Below are 20,507 nucleotides of genomic sequence, written 5' to 3'. Positions count from 1 at the left end.
CGGTACAGAATAGGTTAATACACATAACTTAAGTTAAATATTTTTACTTTTAGAAAATACGTTTATTTGCGAATTTAACATCGGTAAACGGTTAGAAATTACAAAAATACTGTTTTTTTTAAAAACTTGACATTTCGTCGTGTTATTTTATACTCGATCGGTGCTGGAAATCTTTTTTTTTAGTTTTTTGAACTTACTTTCTTTAAAATAATTTTCCATAATAATATTTTTGCTATATCATATATATAATATATTATTTAAATAAAATCTGGAACGGTTGCACCGACCGTCATGAAACAGGGGCGGTCTAATAATATTATAAAAATAATATAATTATATTTACGTTAAATAAAATTTAAAAATTTCTGTTTAACAATAACGGGCTTCCTGCGGGGACTTTGTGTAAGGCTAGAGCGATAAGGTATGCGAGCATCTCGTGAGACACTAGACCGATCGTTACCATCGACCGGTAACAAACAGGGTGCCCCTAGAACGCTGTTTTGGGAGGTGCACCTCTTATAATATTTTGCAAACAATCGTCCTGAATCGTTTGTTACCAGGTCGAAGGCTAACTTTTGCACGCATCAGGTACACTCTCGGTCTAACAGATCACGGTTATTCGGAAACGTATATGAACGAACAGTGCGGGGATCCAGGGTGTGGAGCCCTCTTAGCTGATGGGAATGGCGACTGAATGGCGCCGGTATTCCTGGGAAATCGGTAACGGCGACGAAGCGAGCTCTGCGGCCATCGAGTAGGCCCCTTGGCCCCGGGAGGCCCCGAGGAACCCCTGAGTCGGCTCCGGGATTCGCCTGGACTGAGCTGAGCCGCGAGGATCCGGGTTCTGGCTAAACGGACCGGCTAATATTAATATATTAAATATATTTATTTGTATATAAATATTACTTAATATAATTGCGTTTCCTACGAAAATTATTTTCAAATTTTAAATGCGAGGGACAATTCTTGTTTCCTTCAAGATTTTGAAATATTTTACTAAAATTCGTCCTTAGCGTGTAAATCGCTAACTTCATCCTCGCAAGACGGTGAAAGAGAACCCTTTTATCAGCGTGGAAAAAAAATTGTTTAAAGATAGTATAAAATTTCTATACGATTTAATATTCGTTGTCAATATTTTTTTCTTTGGTAAAATTCATCCGGAGTGTACTTTTTAATCTTCCTTGTACGAAGTAAAGAAAATACGGTGATCGCGGAAAATTATGGTTTTCAGATTTCAACGGAAATATCCAATTTGATCATCCCTGAAACCATTTTGACTAGATTCGGCGTGACGTCTGTACGTACGTATGTATCTCGCATAACTCAAAAACGATGAACCGTACATGAACTTTCAGGTGTTGTATAATTATGCCGTAATTTTTCAATTCTAAACGGTGATTGTGAAAAAAATAATTCTTCAAATCGCGTTTGAAAAAAAATTCTAACATTTAACGTATACAAAATTTAAACCCATTTTTTTGGAGAAACTTTATGAAATTAAAAAAAAATCGTGTAAAATATTATAGATTTTTCACTCGTAAAAAAAGTTCAATTGATGAAGGGTCGAGGAAACAGCTGTAGTAATTAACAAATACTTAGAAAGAAAATGCCAGGTGAATCTTTATTGTAACGTAGAAAAAAAGGATGTTTACGATATTTTTTTACAGGAATATAGAACGCCCGTAAAATCATTTGATGACTTATTAAATGTACTGAGATCATTCGTAAGCGGCAAGGATACAAATTTTAGATCTTGCATCAACAAAAATAACCGACGAAAATGTGCGTCCCTCGTTTCATCTAAGTTGTAAAAAATCTAATGCGGACGCCACATGAATTCTTTGTACGCCAGTTAAATAACATATACACATTTTTTGGTGCGCTTCATTTAAACTTATTTCATTTGAAAGTGGATACGATCCTCCATTTCTTTAATAAAGCGGATACTTACACGATTGCATTTTGGTGGACACCACATTGCACCGCATTTTTTGTGGTATCCATATCGGCATTTTATATCGGTTTACATACTAATCTTTTTTCACGTGGCTCAAGCAGTTATGTGATGTAATCGAGAACGTGTCGGATCCGTAACCGTGCACACATCGGTTCGAATCCGACTTTATATACTTATATTTTTTTAACTTTATTTTTTAACGTTATTGAATTATTATTTATCGTAAAGATTTTTTTACGATCGAAGGTTAATAATTATTAATAAATGAATATATTTAAATAATATAAAAAAAATTAAAAAAAACGGAGATGAAGTCTGATTCGAATCGATATTTCTTCCCCTTGTAAGATGCAACTATTCTATTAATTAAAATGTCATTCGGTTATAACTGTGGAAGCGATGAAAATAATTACCGCTTATGATATATTGTTGAAAAGCTCTCGATGAGGGCTTATTATTGCGGTTAAGAAAAGGCCAAACTCCAAATCTTTTTGATGTTGGGCTTTTTTGGGCGTTTTTCGTCCGGTCGATTGCAACGAAAAGGGGGGGGGGTGCACAACTAGATGTTACAGCGATGCTAAATCCAAAATTCAACATACTACGGCAAATCGTTTTTGAGTTATGCGAGATACATACGAACGTATAGACGTCACGCCGAAACTAGTCAAAATGATTTCAGGGATGGTCAAAATGGATATTTCAGTGGAAATCTGAAAACAGAATTTTTCGGGCATTTAATGCTTCCTTTACTTCGTACAAGAAAGTAAAACAAGAACTCCGTATACACCCGTACTATACCTTTTACCTCGGCGGTTGCTATCAACTTGGTCTCCGGCTACCGATCGCGTAGTACGTAACGAGGCTAATGACATCGGATAATAATTAACTCGCTTTATATTTAAAAAAATATCTATTAATTAAAATTATTTTATTTCGATGCGATATGAACGGGTTAAATTTTTATTTTTATTTTCTTAAACGATAAATAAAGTAAAAATTTCGTTTAATATTTGTCATCGAACGAATGAAAGTATATTTGACGATCAAAAAATTTTATACGTTTTATCATTTTTTATCGTAATATAAAATGATAAAGAATAAAAAAAAATTATTATTTTTAATATAAATTATAAATATAATGTAAGCGATTTTTAAATTTAATACGTTTTTATAATAACTTAGACAGGTCATTCTAAATAGAATTGGCGCGTAGGTAGATAAGGTGTTGAAATCGTATCGCGCTCTTCATCACTAGGAAGTACAGTCGCGTTAAATTGTAACTATAACCTTTAGGAAAATAAATACTTTTAATTAATGCTTTATAATTATTTTTGATAATAGTAAAATTAATAATATACGACTATAACACTATGCGATAAGATTCCGATTGTAAATACTGCCGGTACTTCAGCGATGTCTGATTTTTTTTAAACGTTTATACTAATCGATTTGTGTTTTTTTTAATTTTTAAACGGCTTAATAAAACTAATATCACAGTTACACGTGTTATCGGTCTGATGTATATATCTTAACTGATCTGTGTAAATGATAAGTGGAGTTTTAAAGATAAAAGAGATAAATATTTATACGTAGATATAAAAATGTAACGATATCGACAATGTTGTAACAGATAATAATAATTATATATTTTTGTACGTCGCTATTGTTAATTTATTTACCTGATATCTAAACTCGGTCGTCGATTAAAAGAAAGATTTGTAATTACGTAAATATTTTGTCGTTATTTTTATTATCGTTATAAAAAGATGTCGTGTATCGTCGAATTAAATGACTCGTAAAAAGGTTTGTTAATAAATACCGAATTTACATATTAACAAAAATACAGACTTAAAAAATATGGATTAAATATATTTATTTTAATCGACTTATTTCTTTATTCAATAAAGTACAATATTAAAATTTCAATTAACAGTAAACTTACTTTTAATTCGTTTAACAATTTTTTTCCATTTTTATCCGATTACGGCAGGCGTAGCGGATGATAATCTGTTTATTCGTGCCAGTAAACGCGGAACATACGGAGACGGTCTGCTTCCAGACTAAATGTTAAAAATCATTCGATTTTATTTACGGAAGACCCCCTTATTTAATACTACATATTTTACTAAAATTCATCCGCAGGAGATAAATCGCAAAATCTATTCTCGATAAGGAACTACATAAATTAAAAAAAAATAATTTCTATACGATTTAATATCCATCGCTAATATGTTTTCCTTCTATAAAATCCGATCGGTGTACACAATTAAAACAAAAAAGTCGCTTTAATCGTTTGATCGCTAAATATTTGCCGGCGAGTAAAAGCTAATATTTGCATTAAGCAAAGATTTCTATCGAATAAAAAGCTAACGTTGAGACCCGTCGGTAGACATTGTAAACGAAGAAATTACACGTTTCAACCTCGGAAATAACTGTATGTAGTTATTTTCAATTTTTGGTTACAGCATTCATCCGTTTTATAATTCAAAGTCGACACGGAACGGGAAAATAATTTTAATAAATAGTCATTAAAATTAAGGCCCTTTAGCTTGAGCCTTACTTTACTCGAAACGCAAGTTTGATTTATTTCACTTAAATTTGTTTGCCGGAATCGTGTATTCTATACACGGCATGATTTAATTATCTATTGAAATCATTACAGCGCAAAAATATAGCTGTAAAGTACAGTAAGTTTAAGCTTTTGTTCCTTTACTGTTAAATTTAGGAAAAAAACCAGAGCGAACTTTGCATAAAGATAGTAGTAAAACGTTAAAGATATACGCAGTAAATTTTACATTTTAAGCAAATAGCAGTATGTGCATAAATACGTTGAGATATTCAGATGAATTTCAAGATCAAACGATAAATATTAAACATTGCCTTTAAATATAGGATAATGTGACAATTTTGTAAATAGCATAATTTGTTTAATAAATATTTAATTAATAATTTATTTATTAAATTTTATATATATATGACACTCCCGGAACATAAGGATTCCAACGCGGGCTTATACGCTAAATCGGTTCAGCCTTTCAGCTACTACGGTGGAAAAAACATACATACACCCTAAATACATTATACTCTTCTTTGGGCAGTCGTGTAAACAACCTAAATTACTAAGTTTTTCTATGCGTATCAGATCTATCGATTATCGAAAAATGGTACTTTTTCGTTAAAACGGCGCTACGTTTGTTTACGGCATTCGAGATCGATATTATTCGTCGATGTAAGATACATCACCACTCTCCATAAAAAGGATGGTGCGCGGGTATGTTTGTTTGTTTTATGCGCTCGAATTTTTATTTTTTTTAGCTGCTATTGGCGCAGAGCAGACCGATTGTGTTGCGCTGGGCGGCAGCGCGCAGTACACGAACGATTCATTCGTTCGAATGGTTTATACTTCTTGATACAAACGATTTATCTAAAATTATATTTGTGTTTTGGGGATAAAAAAGAAAACATCGGGGTTAGAGCCGCCTTAAAAAATCACAACTCAAGAAACAGGTAAAAATATTCAGGAATTTGAAGTTTTTGTTATCGTTAGTCAGCTAAATTTACGAAAGTTATTTAGTTACAAAAGGCAAAAACATTTAACAAAATCATACGTAATATAACATAAAACGCGGCGAGCCGTAGGCCTGCCTTTTTTCTAGTATACTGATTTAACTTATAATGGAAAACTCAGTCGTCATCGGTTTCTTCAGAGTTAAAGGACAAATAAATTTTCCTAATTTCTTTAAGAGGTCAAATACTGACTTCAATATAGTTAATATTTTATAAAGCGGGTGATTGTTTTCGATTTAACGAAGCCGCATGAATTCATTAAAAAACTTTCTACGTAAAGTTGCACGGTTCGAAGGTATCTTTTATTATGCCGCAAAGCAGATCCCTGCATATTTTCAATAGTTTGGGTGAGTCCCTTGATTCGTATCAGGATCTGTGAAATTGTAATAGTCATTCATTTTAGAGCGCATAATCCGGCTTCCTTTATCTCATTTGTTATATACGCTCCTCGACAGTCCGATATAATTACAGTCTTTTTTGATCGGTTTGCTTGGCATTTCTCCCGCCACCGCCCCATTCGGTCGCCCTGAAGCATAAGATCGAATGGCTGTGCCACTAATGGCTGCTGAGCCACGAAACAGTTTAGCGACCAGCGTCCTAAATAGCTCCTAGAGCTTACCTAACAGCGTAAGCGGACTAAGGTCGGTGCCACACACCACCGGCTTACGTGTCCCATCCGTTCACTTGTCATATATTAACTAAAACGGGTAGGCGCCCCCGTCAACTACTGAAAATATATATGCCATCCGTAAATTAAAGTTTACTTCGTCTAGACAGCAATTCGCTGCCACGCTTAGGTCGCTGAATGGGCAGCAAGTACCTCTTCACCATATTAAAGCGCTTGGAGCATTAACTGGCTAGTGGTCAGCCATATATATATCTAGGTTAGCTTCCGACATCAGTGCGGTAGGAGTCATCCCCTAAACAACTGAAGGTAAGTAAACTACTGAGTGGTTGAACATAGCAACCGCATCAACACGGTCCGACAATGCGGCTTTCGCCACACTGACTCGCCGCTTATGAGTGGTCAATTTTTTTCTTGACCTCTACGTTTCAGGGTGGCCCGGTTTCAGGCCCCTGCCAAGAGCAGAGCAGTTAAACATCAGCTGTTCATTTGATTGGACCGCCCCGGAGACTCACAGCTCGTCAGCTGCCAGGCGGAACCGAAACAGATATCGGTTCAAACTAACACGGTTGGTGAGCACCTGGGTACCCGTTGCCCTTAAAAACGAAGCAATTTTTTGGGGGCCTTATTACGCTTCGTTTACCGTTTAATAAATTACCGAACCCGAACCGTCCGAAAAATTTTCAGACCCGTTTATTTAAAAGACAATTAAAACTTTTTTCTTAACAAAACATTGTTATTCTGGATGACTTTTTAAATAACAGTAATCAGAAAAGTCGTTAAAGAATCTGATTTTTCTGCGTCTGATTTAACGTTTACGTAAACAACGCGAAGAAGTAACGTTCAATAACTTTTTCTGAACCGTGAATTATTTCGTAGTTATTTTTTGATATATTTTGTAACTTCATATATTTACTTTAATATAATTTCACGCTGTTATATTTTATTAATTTTTGTAGGCTATTAATTTTATTTTAATATTATTTTACAACGCTATTTTGATCAAGTTTTTTCTACACTTTTCCTTGATTAATCCAGAAAAGGGTAGGGGCTGGTTTTTTTATCGGTGCAGAAGAATATTACATCTATCCGTTCCTGACATACGGATTATGTTAGGAACGGATATTATAACATATTTTTGGCGTTATTATGCGACAATAAAAATAAAAGAATCACTTATTACTGTTTTTTGAATCGCCAAAAATACGAGAAAATTCACCTAGATTTAAGAAGATTCGTGCAGGAATGTTTTTTTTAACGAAAGGGAGACCTATAAGGAATAGATTTAAATTTATCGCCCGCGAATAATTATAAAAGTAAAATAAATAGCGCCTAGTAAGCATTTATTACTAAACCGTAATTTTTACTTTTCTAATAATTAAATAAAATTAATGTATTTATGTATTTAACTAGCCGTTCAGGACTCGCTTCGCTCGCCCGACCGTCTGGACAGGGATCTTCGCCCCCTGGACTCCTACTCGTTCGTTATCCTCACGGTCGTTAGAATATTAACTATTTTACAGATATTCATTAAAGAAAAAAACAATCGTTTTACTTCGTTATATTTTTTTCGCCACGGTGACAAAAATAAATAACGAAGTAAAAGGATGCTTTTTTCTTTACGAATACGTTTCATTCACAAATTCACTTTCGAGGGGTTCGGGGCCTCGATCTGCCGCTTAAAACCTTTCTGGGATGACGCAAATGTATCCTGAAAATTTGGAAGCGATTGGTCGGCTGGTTCTCGCGTGACGCTGTGTTGCAAACAGACGAACTTTCACATTTATAAATTTTTTTTTTTGTCTTCAGTCATTTGACTGGTTTGATGCAGCTCTCCAAGATTCCCTATCTAGTGCTAGTCGTTTCATTTCAGTACACCCTCTACATCCTACATCCCTAACAATTTGTTTTACATATTCCAAACGTGGCCTGCCTACACAATTTTTTCCTTCTACCTGTCCTTCCAATATTAAAGCGACTATTCCAAGATGCCTTAGTATGCGGCCTATAAGTCTGTCTCTTATTTTAACTACATTTTTCCAAATGCTTCTTTCTTCATCTATTTGTCAAAATACCTCTTCATTTGTCACTTTATCCACCCATCTGATTTTTAACATTCTGCTGTAGCACCACATTTCAAAAGCTTCTAATCTTTTCTTCTCAGATACTCCGATTGTCCAAGATTCAGTTCCATATAAAGCGACACTCCAAACGTACACTTTCAAAAATCTTTTCCTGACATTTAAATTAATTTTTGATCTAAACAAATTATATTTCTTATTGAAGGCTCGTTTAGCTTGTGCTATTCGGCATTTTATATCGCTCCTGCTTCGTCCATCTTTAGTAATTCTACTTCCCAAATAACAAAATTCTTCTACCTCCATAATCTTTTCTCCTCCTATTTTCACATTCAGTGGTCCATCTCTGTTATTTCTACTACATTTAATTACTTTTGTTTTGTTCTTTTTTATTTTCATGCGATAGTTCTTGCGTAAGACTTCATCTACGCCGTTCATTGTTTCTTCTAAATCCTTTTTACTCTCGGCTAGAATTACTATATCATCGGCAAATCGTAGCATCTTTATCTTTTCACCTTGTACTGTTACTCCGAATCTAAATTGTTCTTTAACATCATTAACTGACATAACATTTATAAATGAACTGACTTAACATTTATAAATATAAGACAAACAAATAACAAATATAAATAACAAATATAAATATAAGTTGTGGATTTTTAACACGGCTCTAACCGGAATGTTTTTTTATCGCCGAAACACAAATATAATTTTAGATAAATCTTTCGTATCGAGACGTGTAGATCTTCCGAACGAATCGTTCAAAATAAAACTGCGATGGCATATATAAAAACAAACAAACCGATCCGCACAGTGGTTTCTTATCGGAGAAACATTTTTGTATATTAGGAAGTTGTCGATTACGTCTATTTTATTTTTAATAAGTACCTTCAACATTATCGATCAGTATAGTTTTGTTCTATATATTTTCACGTCACGCATATAATTAATTTTAAAAGTTTAACGGCAATACTAAAAAAGTTCAGAAAACAAAAGATTTTCTGAGGGCATTTGTTTATCTTTTCATTATTTGCATTTTTACCTAGATATAGATTTATCGTTTTAAAAGTATTGCGAACGGTCTTTTTTATTTTCATTTTTCTAAGCCGCTTTTTTTTTAAGTAAACCTTTATTAATAAACGCCGTCAAATTAAAAAAGTACATTTTTTTTTCAACCTAAACTTCAAAAATAAAAAATACATTCGTTATTCGGAGTAACTATGGAATATACTCGGAAATAATTTTTTATTTATTAACATCTTTTTTTCCTCGTAACATCAGTTTACGATTTATTTGTTATAAATTAAATAAAAATTTTTATATTAAATAATAAAACGTTCTCCATAAATTTTATAAAATTTACTCGATAATATAGAATAAACAACTAATAATAGAATTTTCCAAAATAAACAGTAATTAATCTTATATCGTAATATAATAATGAAAAGAATGATTAAAAACGGTTAATACGATGATGTTTATATACTAGTATATGCCACTACGATTAAGGTTTATAAATTATAAAAAAAACGTCGTTTTGTCGTACAATATTTTATTTTGATATAATTACATAATATTTTATTCATACAGCGTCGTAAATACGTAATCTATTCTACGAATAACAAACCTGTAAACGTAAAAGAGCATTTTCCTGAAAAAAATGAGGAGAAACCGTGGAAAATGTTTGAAAAATGCAAAATAACGAAGTAGAATACCGATAGACTAAAAATAAATAATCGTTATAAATAATAATAATAGTAATAAATAAACAAAATCGGTACGCGATAAAAATGAATAATTATACGAGCCGCATATTTGAGAGTAAATAAAACCGATTAAGCGTTTAACGAACTCGTAGAAAATTCGATGGCGTTCAATTTTTTTTTTTAAATCATCGACAAATAATTTTTTGTGTATAACCAGAGAAAATGTTTTTAACAGAGATAACTCGATCGCAATAGTTCATATATGCAATCCGATACGCTAATGTACAACGTGAAAACAGAAATGCGTTGTCCGGATCGAATCAAAATAACGCTTTTACTTTCCCGTCTATCGCTATAGCTATAGAAGGTATAGTACGGTAATCAATCCAATCGGGGCGAATTCGGTTTTCACCGGATCTTCACGTTTTCACACCTGTGGAACCCAAAAGACCGGATGGAAATTTTCCAGATCTTCGTTTGTATGTGTGTCTGTTCGGGATGTCGGCCTCTAAATCACCTTTCTTTCTTTTCCTGTTTAGCCTCCGGTAACTACCGTTTAGATAACTCTTCAGAGGATGATATGTATGAGTGTAAATGAAGTGTAGTCTTGTACATTCTCAGTTCGACCGTTCCTGAGATGTGTGGTTTATTGAAACCCAATCACCAAAGAACACCGGTATCCACGATCTAGTATTCAAATCCGTGAAAAAATAACTGGCTTTACTAGGATTTGAACGCTGTAACTCTCGACTTTCCAAATCAGCTGATTTGGGAAGACGCGTTAACCACTAGAACAACCCGGTGGGTTTCTAAATCACCTTATATTTACACAACTACCCGACCGATTTTGACCGATCTCGGTCAGATTACTTCTATTTATGAGGCATTGACGGTATTAATTTTTAAACTTCAAAGCTGAACGGGGTGAGGCTGTAGAGCAAGGTCACCCTCAGTATCTCGAGATTTTGCCCGATTAAAGTTTTATTTTTCTTAGCGTTTGTTAACGATTAAAAAATACGTCCAATTTTTTTTTTTGCAAAATCGCACTCCCACTCCAAAAAATGCTCTAAATAAACTAGCGGCTAAACGGATACAGCGTGTCATTAGTACCTTTACTCACCGAAGGAGCACTAATGTAGCGTTGAAGTACAGCTGCTGTAGTCGTCTTCTACGTTGAAACGTCATAGATGAGCGGTAGACTTAAATAAACGAATAATATTTAAACTGTAAAAAAGTATTTAAAGTGGACGCTAGTATCGCCACACCCGCGCGAACGAAATACGGTATGCGTGCGCGCTTTAGTTTGAATTAAATAAACAAAAAATATTATATTTAAATAAATGATAAATCTTTAAATTAGGTAGCGCGTGTAAGCCGTGCATCAGAAAAAAAACCGCGCGGCAGAAAAATCGTACGATTGTATCGTCAGCTTTTTTTGTAGATTATAAACGACTTAATCTACCGTTAATTAAACGATTAAAATCTTAAATTAAAAACCGTTAAATTAAAAATTTAAATCGTTACGATCGTTAAAATGTAAAAATTTTACGTTTTTAGTTGTTAACGTGTTATTTAACGGCGCAAAACGCAGATACGATAAACCGATTACTATGTAAGTCGTTTTACGCTTTGAGTAGTATCCCCCACCCCCGAGAAGTAACGATGTATTATATTATCGGAACCGAATACACGTAGGAGTATATTTAACGATTTCGAACCGAACGATTAATTTTTGCGCTGAAAAGCGCAAAAATACTATTTGTTCTCTTCGCAAAACTTTATTTTTAAGACTCTCATCTTAAAACTTTTATGATACGAGGGCGATAAAAGTATAAATTTTATCGTTAATCGATTAACATAATTTTTGTCTACCGGTGGTACGATTAAAGGAAGGATTAAATGATCTTCGAACGGTTAATAATTTTCTCGTCTAGATATTTATATGAACGTACACCGGTATGTTTACGGGTCGTTTAAAACATTTTTACGTTTGAAAAGTCTCAGTCTTAAATTAAATTTGACGTTTCTGTGAAGACAAAAATTCGTACCGATGGATTACAGTCGGTTCAAAGTTATCTTTGTCTATCGGTTTATTTTAAGTAATTATTATTTAAAATGTATTTTTAAAAGTATATCAACCTGTTTTTTTGCTCGGTTAATTCGCATAAATATAAAATATTTTGAAAAAAGATAAATCCGGTGGATAGATTGAACCGTTTAAGTATAAACGAGTAAAACCGTCGTGTTGAGTTCCTCGGGTAGACGTGATCCCACCCCTCACGCGATAGAACACCGGTAACCGATAACGATATAAATCTGTCGCAAATAAAGTAGTATTTCTGGGGGTTTTATTAACTAACAAGTTCTCGTGCGTCGATCGAATCGATCGCGTTTGTTACAAAATCAAAGCGCACCGCGTTTGCTCTGGTATCGTTACTATTAAATGTTTATCGCGTTTATAATTTATATTCGTATGTAAAATAAAATATCATCCTCGGGAGCTCCTTTGAAAAAAGGTTACAACCCGAATTTTCAAGATACAAAAATGAGCTTTAAGATCGCGGTTCTGCACTTTTAAATATAAACTCGTCCCGTATACCGATATTTAGAAAAATAAATACGTTAACTTGTCTTTATGTTTACAGATATGGAATATTTGCCGAAAACAACGGTCACTTTTTCTCAAAAAAATAACTTCTACCCGCTTATATGAAATCTGACAACAGTTTTTTTTCCTCGAATAAGTCGACGAAAAACTTAATTTTATGAAAAAGAGCCTTATCGCGCTTCTGTTACCGTTTCGATAATCTTCCCGTCGGTTTATTTACAATATAATTAAAGACTTTCTTTTACGGAAACAATATTACCCTGTTCGACAGCAGGTAGCATTCAAATTGTGAATTATTTTTTGTAATTTTTTTATACTTAACGTAACCTTAACGTTATTTACATGTTTGTATTTAAACGATTAATACGGACGGGGTTCAGAACTTTAAAGACCCTATTTTTTTGCGTTATAATTTATATTTTATAGATACGATGTATATAATGTGTTTTTCCGTTCCGATCGCAATAAATTATTATTTATATTTACAAAAGAAGAAAAAATTACCTGTGTAGCACCAAGAAGGCCAGATAACAGGGCTTGAAGTATCTAGTTCTCGCATGACACACTAATTAGACTTAGTTTATATTATTTTGCACTTTTTTATAATTAATTCGTTCACCTGTTTATTAATAAATTGTAATTATGTAAAACGATTAAAAATAAAAACATTAAAATAAATTTTTATTACGATAACACTGTTGTTTTTTTTTTTATTAAAAGAATTAAACCGAATTCGTTATAAAAACTGGATTAGCACTTTATAAATATTTTAAAAATACACTCTTTTATTAAATCGACGATTAAAATAATTTCAAATAAAAATAAAAAATTAATTGTATCGCACGGTTTTTTGTTATAAATTTACATCGTACTGTATTATAAAAAGTTCACTTTTTAATAATCGGTATTAGTATCCGGTTATTAAAATATTTCATCGATAAAAAATTAAATATTATTTTGTACAGATAAATAAAACAATAACATGTTATACCACAGACAGAAGCGAACTGTATGGCGGCTAAAGCCAGACTGAATAAGAATACAGCTGACAAGACCGTTCTGTGTGTGCGTGTGTTGGTGTTATTGACTACACATATAACCTACTCGTTTCGTTCGACACAGAACAACCGGCAGAGCAGAAGCTTGTCTACTCTACACACACGTGCAGTCGCATACACACATCGACACAGGTGCTCTGCTAGCACTGCTTTGATCCCCCCCACTTCTACATCGACACAAACCATCATAGAGTAGTTGTCTACCCACCCGTTCCACCGCTACAATTTTTTTTTATCTTTAATACAAAGGTGCTTGTTTGTGTGTGTAGTCCACCTGATCTCTTTTCCTTTATTCCGTCATAACCTAATGGTTATACCAACACGCTCTGAAATCCACAACGGCTACCGTCCGACTCGATCTCTTTAAAAAATCCCCCACCACCGCACCGCCTTCAAACGTAGAGGCACGCAGTGCAACAAAATCTGTCTCGCTTTTTAATCAACATCAGACGCGCGCACGCACACGCATACACACACACACACACACACAGTCAAAAATATATATGTATAATTCTTTAACTTTTTTTAATATTTAATTCGATACATTGCTTTATCTCTTTCTATTATTATTTACCGAAATTGTTAGATTTTAATCTTTCTTTTTTATCTATTTAAAAAAAGTTGTGTAAGATTTTCACATTGCATTTTCCTATAACTACAAATATTTTCAAAATAAAATAAAATTAAATCTCGACCTAGACAAATCTATTTTATAAAAGATCTTTTTTATCTGAAAAACGAAAACAAAAAAAAATTTTTCAAGTTAATTTGATTTATTAAAAAATAACTAGATATTCCTTATGTCAAACGTGCACGCGCGCGCGCATGCAATCATATTTATATATACATATATATATTTATTTATGTATAACGTTTGTAGCAAAACATCTAATTTAATTTAAGATAGTAGAATAATCTATTTACTATTTTTTTTAAATATTAGAAGAAAATAATCTACAATACTGACAATAACTTATCTACTAAGTTAACCGATAATAATATTCTAATTTTCATTTCATTCGCTATAAAAAATTAGATTTATATTTCCTGGTAGACACCGTTCACAGCTGATTAAACATTTCTCCCTACGGCGAACCAGTTTTCTCATTCGTTTGATGAAGAATGCTAGATCCACGATTTCACTGCTTTCTTCAGTTCGTCATCCGCGGTGAAGAGAATACCCTTAATTTCCATCTTTATTTTCAGAAACAAGTCAAATCCTGGTGAGCACAGAGAGTGAGGAATAGGTTCAAATTTTAAACTTGACAAGAGCTTCGGAATTACATGCGAAACGTTTGGCTAACGTTATCTTGTTGCAGAGTTATCGACTCCGTGGATCGTCCAACACGATACACCCATCTTCTTATGCGTTTTAACATTTCTATGCGTTTCATAAAATTTACAGTCGACCCGGTTTTCGGGAGTCTGTCACATACTCGTGTTTAAATTCCCACATCGCTATTAAAAGAATTTGTATTCAGAAAGTGATGTATCGATTTTTTTTTTACTTGTGACGAAACATAATGCCAGTATTCCATGCTCTTCCGTTTTTCTTCTGGGTCGTAATAATGCACCCGCGTTTCATTTACAGTCACAATATTGAAAAGGAAGTCATGTTCCTCACGATACGTTTCAGAAGCTATATATAACATTCCTTTTGTTCTTGTTTGTTCTCTTCAATGACTACGCGCGTACCGTAAAATCAAAACAGATCTTACAGTACCTCATTCAGCAATAACGTGTTCTATTGGTTCTTTCGATACCCCTATCCGGATAAAGATGTGCTGTCGTTTGATACGACGTTCATTTTGAATCGATTCGTACACCTGTTTCTGGTCTTCTTTCTAGCACAGATACCGGTCGACCGCTGTGAGATTCATGTCATAGTACTTCGATCGACAATTTCATCACCGTAAACGATTTGGAAATTTTTATACACGTAGAGGCAGTATTTTCTTCCTTCTGTTGGAGTTATATCCTCTAAAGTTTGATTGGCATTTCTCCCGCCACCAACCCATTCAGTCGCCCTAAAAAATAAGACCGAATGTTTGTGTCACAAACGACTACTGAACCTCGAAACAGTTTAGCGACCGGTGCCCTAACTAGGTCCTAGAGCTAACCTCAACGCGGTTCCATACACCACTCGCTTCCGTGTCCCACCACCCATTTGTCATATATCACTAAAACGGGTAGACGCACCCCGTCAACTACTAAAACATATATGACTATCAATAATTAATTTATGTTATCAAAGACAGCAATTCGCTGCCACGCCAAGGTCCCTGAATACCAGCAAGTACATGTCCACCATTAGAGTGATTGGAGCCTTAATCTGGCTGGTAGCCAGCCATATTTCTCGGTTAACTTCCTACAGCAGCGCGATAGCAGTCTTTTCCCTTAGGTAGACTACTGATCTCGGTTGAACAAAGCAACCGCATCAAGGACCTCCCACACGGTCCGACAATGTGGCTCTCGCCACATCGACTCGCCGCTTGTGAGTGGCCAATATTCCCAGTTCCAGGGTGGCCTGAGTTCTGGCCCCCCCAAGAGCCGGGCAATTGAACATCATGTGTTCGTTCGATTGGACCTCCCCGCAGACGCACAGCTCATCAGCTGCCAGGTGCAACTGAAAAAATTTTGATTTAAATTTACACGGTTGGAGAGCACTCGGGCTTCCGTTGCCCTTAAAAACGAAGGAGAGGCATACCTTCCCCCCAGATCCTGGATAAATCTATACAAGGACCTTCCGTAGTCGTGGCGTGCCATTCTTGCAGCCATACGTCCATTGCGAGGCTGTGAAACCTCCTCCGCAGGCGAGAGATGGACATCTGTTCGAAATTTAGAACGGGTGCATTGAGATCACCGTTCCGCTCCGATACAGGACCGGTTCGAAACCGCATCCCAAATACCTCGGCCTTCCTGCCTCTTCGCAATTTCCACATGGCCGCCTGAACTTTCACCACTAAATCGATTGGGAGAGCTTTTCCCAATACAATAGTAACCTCGTAGGAGGTTGTTTTAAAAACACCAGCGCATACAATTAAGGCTCTACGCTGGGCACTCCTTAAATTTTGAATAAGTGCTCGATTTCTTTTCAACATATGCGCCCAAACGGACGCCGCGTAAGAGGTCATACTTTCGGAGAGACCTCGATACACTATGTACAAAACGACGGCCCGACAGTGCGTAATACTTTGGAGCAATCTTCCTACGCTTGTACATCACAGAGACGGCGTCCGCCGCTACTTGCCTAATGTTGTTGCTAAACAGCAACTTCTCGTCAAACTTAACCCCTAGGTACTTATGAACACAAACTCGACGGATTACACAGCCTTTATACTTAATACGGGGGTTACGACTGTATGATACTTTGTCTGCACCCTTGAGAAGCATAAATTTCGTCTTGGGCAAAGAAATTCTTAAATTTTGAATGTCCATCCTGCCCTCTGCGGTTGACAAAGCCGCCTTTGCTCGGTCTTATAGCTGTGGTCGTAAATTACCACGAACGAACAGGAGGCAGTCATCGGCGAAAGCCTGGGCCGTGACCCCTTCCGGGAATGTCAGTTCCAAAAATCTCCGTCGAATGTCAGGTTCCACAGCAAGGGACCGAGAACAGAGCCCTGCGGGCTTCTCTTGGTGACGAATTTTTCCACAACTAGGTGCGCTTCCTTAAACAGAACCGTGCGATCCGACAAGTAGTCGCGTAGTATGGCCTGCAGGGCTACGACAACATTGCGGCGTTCCAACTCATAGAGGTTAGAACTCCAACACAAGGAAGGAAATGATGCCTCTAAGCCGATAAAAATTGTCAAAACGTTTTTACAGTCGGCGCTTTCCACCTCGGCAAGAGCATTTAAGATGCAATCTTCGGTGCCAATATCTTTCATGAAGCCTCGAATTAGAAATGAGTTCGTATCGATGCTTTCCCACTGCCGTTCCACAACCAGCCTTTCAAGCGACTTGCTGATTATAGGTCAGAGGCTGATGGGTCGATAACTGCTGACGTCACTCGGATCCTTTCCTGATTTTAAGAGCACCCTCATCAAGCCACCTTTCAACAAGTAGGTTACGCTAATTTTATTATAATTATTATATGCTACGTCCTTTTTTATTTGTTTTTTGTTCTTCATACTCCTCTATAAATTAATTAATTAACCTTGGTGGCTCACCTATTACCTATCCGTTTTAAAAAATTCTGCCTCAAATTTCCGTCATCTAATGTTTGCTTTAAAACCGCTTTACTTCATACGTCATCTATCTATTTATCCTCCTATTAAGCAAAAAAGATGTATTTCTTGTTTGTATTTTTCTAATAAAAAAAATTATATAAATGTATTATCGTAACACCGCTTGTTTATTTTTAGAATCGTCGGAATTCTATATTATTTAATGTAATTTTATAATTTTAATCTGTATTTAACGATTTTAAATTATAATAATTCACCGTTACAATTTATCAATTGGTATTAAGTTTGCTTTATTCCTAGCGAGTACGTGTGTTCTTTAATTTATTGTTTACAATAACCGAAGTTAAATTTATTTTTACTAACTGTTCCGCCTAATGAACAAAAATTACACGATTTTTATTTCAAATACGCCAAAGGGTTTTTAAACACCGATCGGTTAATTACGCGATACAGTATTTTGAAAAAAAATTGTGAAACGACCGAAAGGTTCAGTAAAAATGTTTAGTTCCGATTTGATAATCCCCTTGCTAAAAAGCCTACTTAATTTAATATTTTTAATAAAGACGGAACTTGAAAAATAAATTAATAAGACTCGAAAAACTGAAATTATAAAAGATTTGTAAAATTCTTAAGTCTACGCGCGCACACACGCACGAACGAGTATACATAAGGACAATGATGTACTGAGATCGCTGTAAGTCTAACTGACCGGTCTACTATTCTTATATTTAACATTTGACGGAAGAAGGAGAAGGAAAAAAAGGCACGCGAGCGTGCGCGTATGGTAACACCGACAATTTATTCTTCTTATCGCTACCGTATCTTTATTTTACTTTAAGGGCGGAGGAATCCGTACCGCAAAAACCTACGGAGAAAAAAATATAACCGAAGGCCGATTTGACGAAGCAAGAAGCTTTACTAAAAAGAAAAAAACCGTAAAGAGTTAAAAAGTAAAAAACAAAAGAGAAAGAAAGAAAGATTATTCGATCCCTTTCAAAAGAATCGACGCCTCCGGCCGATCAGAGAAAAATAATTACATTAAAAAAAAAAATATATATATATATATATATATATATATATATAAATATACGAAGAAGGAAAGAAAATCAGGTCGAGTCGTAACACTTTCGTAACTCAATTCGAACAATTTTTTTCTGTTTTGTAACTTACTTTTTTGTTCTCGTTTTATAAAATTATTCTTTAGTTTATATTTAATTATTCTATACTTTACATTTTAAGCGTACACAATTACAATTTGATTTTTTAATAACCAAAGATTAATCGATTTACAATATTTTAGTTTCCAATATTTACTATAGTCGTGTGACGTACGTTAAGCGCCTAAAATAAGCCGACAAAATTATTTGGTCCACCTTACAGCCATATTGCAGCGTAACCGAATAAGCGACGTCGTTAAGCTCGCTTCAGCAAAAAAGAATGGTGCGTAAGCTTGACGTTGGGATATCGTACTGAAAAGATTCAATTTTGAACGTTTTCAAAATCGAAAACAAACAGACTAACAGTGCAATAGGCGCTGTAAGTTTGTGCTAGCACTGTAAGCCCTTTCACACTGTAAGAATTTTCCGGCATTTGCTGACCCCCGCGTACCGATATTGTGTACGATAACTTTTCCGCAAAAGAAATTTTGAAGTCGTCGTCTCCGTTTCGACAATGAAGTCGGTAGGCTTCAAAATCTGTAACGGCTGTATATAGTGCAGATATATAAGCAAGCGTTTCTTTTAAACGTTCCACGCTGTCATAGTCGGCATCGCTAGTCCGCGGCCGGACTTCGTAATAGATTTTTTAGCGCTACGCATGAAAGTCGCTGACACGTTCAACAGCTTCTTCAGACGCCCTCGGTCGTTCCGTACACTTACTTTATACAGACATCGGTAGTTTAAGGAATTTTATTGTCGCTCGGAGGACCGCAATTAAATTTTTTACGGAATACAAGTCGAACCCTAACTAAAGATTCCCTTATAGCAAACTGCAAAAGGCTTTCCGACCGGATGTCGTCATCTTTGCAAGCGCTACCAAGCGGAAAGATAAGGAATCAATATACGGTGAAGCGCGCCACTAAAACTTTCCCTTAGCGTTTGATTCCAAATCAACATTAACGCTGTACACCTCGTGAACATATTCTTTTTTTGCACCCACTGTAGTGAAGTCTAGGAAGGGATAAAAATATTAGGTTTTTTATTTTGACGATTTACTATTTACCTTTTCGGTCGAGGGATAAGCGATTAGAATTATTATTATTTACGCTAACCTTGACTTATTTTGAAGAAATAATTAAAAAAATTGCAAAGCAAAATACCGGCAGGGCTTTTAAAACAAAATAAAAAAAAACGTATTAGTTCTATTCTATCGAAACGCGAGATGAAAAACCAAAGACAGAAGGTATAGACGACCGGGATCGACCTCGACAAGTTAAAGTTATGATATAATTTAATTTTTTATACCGCTATTGTTATTTAATATTCGGCATTGTACAGCGTTGTATATATACAGGTGTTAATAAACGGGGCCTTTAAATAAACATTTTTTACAGTTTAACACAGAAGAATGAAATTTAACAAACGCTTCTGTCTGGAAATAATCTATGAGATCGCCACACTCCAAGTACCCGTAGGGGGGGAACGACTGCAAGATTTTAAATGAAAATTGTAGGTTTGTAATAATATCGTTTTACAAGCTAAGAAACAAAATGTTAACTTAAAT

General features: G+C 35.0%; 1 protein-coding gene across 1 annotated transcript in view; it reads right to left on the bottom strand.

Moving 5' to 3' along the window:
- Nucleotides 1-13,222, bottom strand: part of Samuel (SAM-motif ubiquitously expressed punctatedly localized protein) — a 277,423-nt gene extending 264,201 nt beyond the window's left edge. Inside the window, exon 1 of the mRNA XM_075381454.1 lies at nucleotides 13,046-13,222. Within this exon, the coding sequence (XP_075237569.1) occupies nucleotides 13,046-13,100 (55 nt within the window). The 5' untranslated portion in view covers nucleotides 13,101-13,222. The remainder of the gene's footprint in view (nucleotides 1-13,045) is intronic.
- Nucleotides 13,223-20,507: the final 7,285 nt, after the last annotated feature.

Source organism: Lycorma delicatula, chromosome 13 (assembly GCF_047948215.1).
Source record: "Lycorma delicatula isolate Av1 chromosome 13, ASM4794821v1, whole genome shotgun sequence".
In the NCBI taxonomy this organism is placed as follows: domain Eukaryota; kingdom Metazoa; phylum Arthropoda; class Insecta; order Hemiptera; family Fulgoridae; genus Lycorma; species Lycorma delicatula.
The sequence above is the reverse complement of the archived record's forward strand: the minus strand, read 5'-3'. Positions and strand labels throughout refer to the sequence as shown.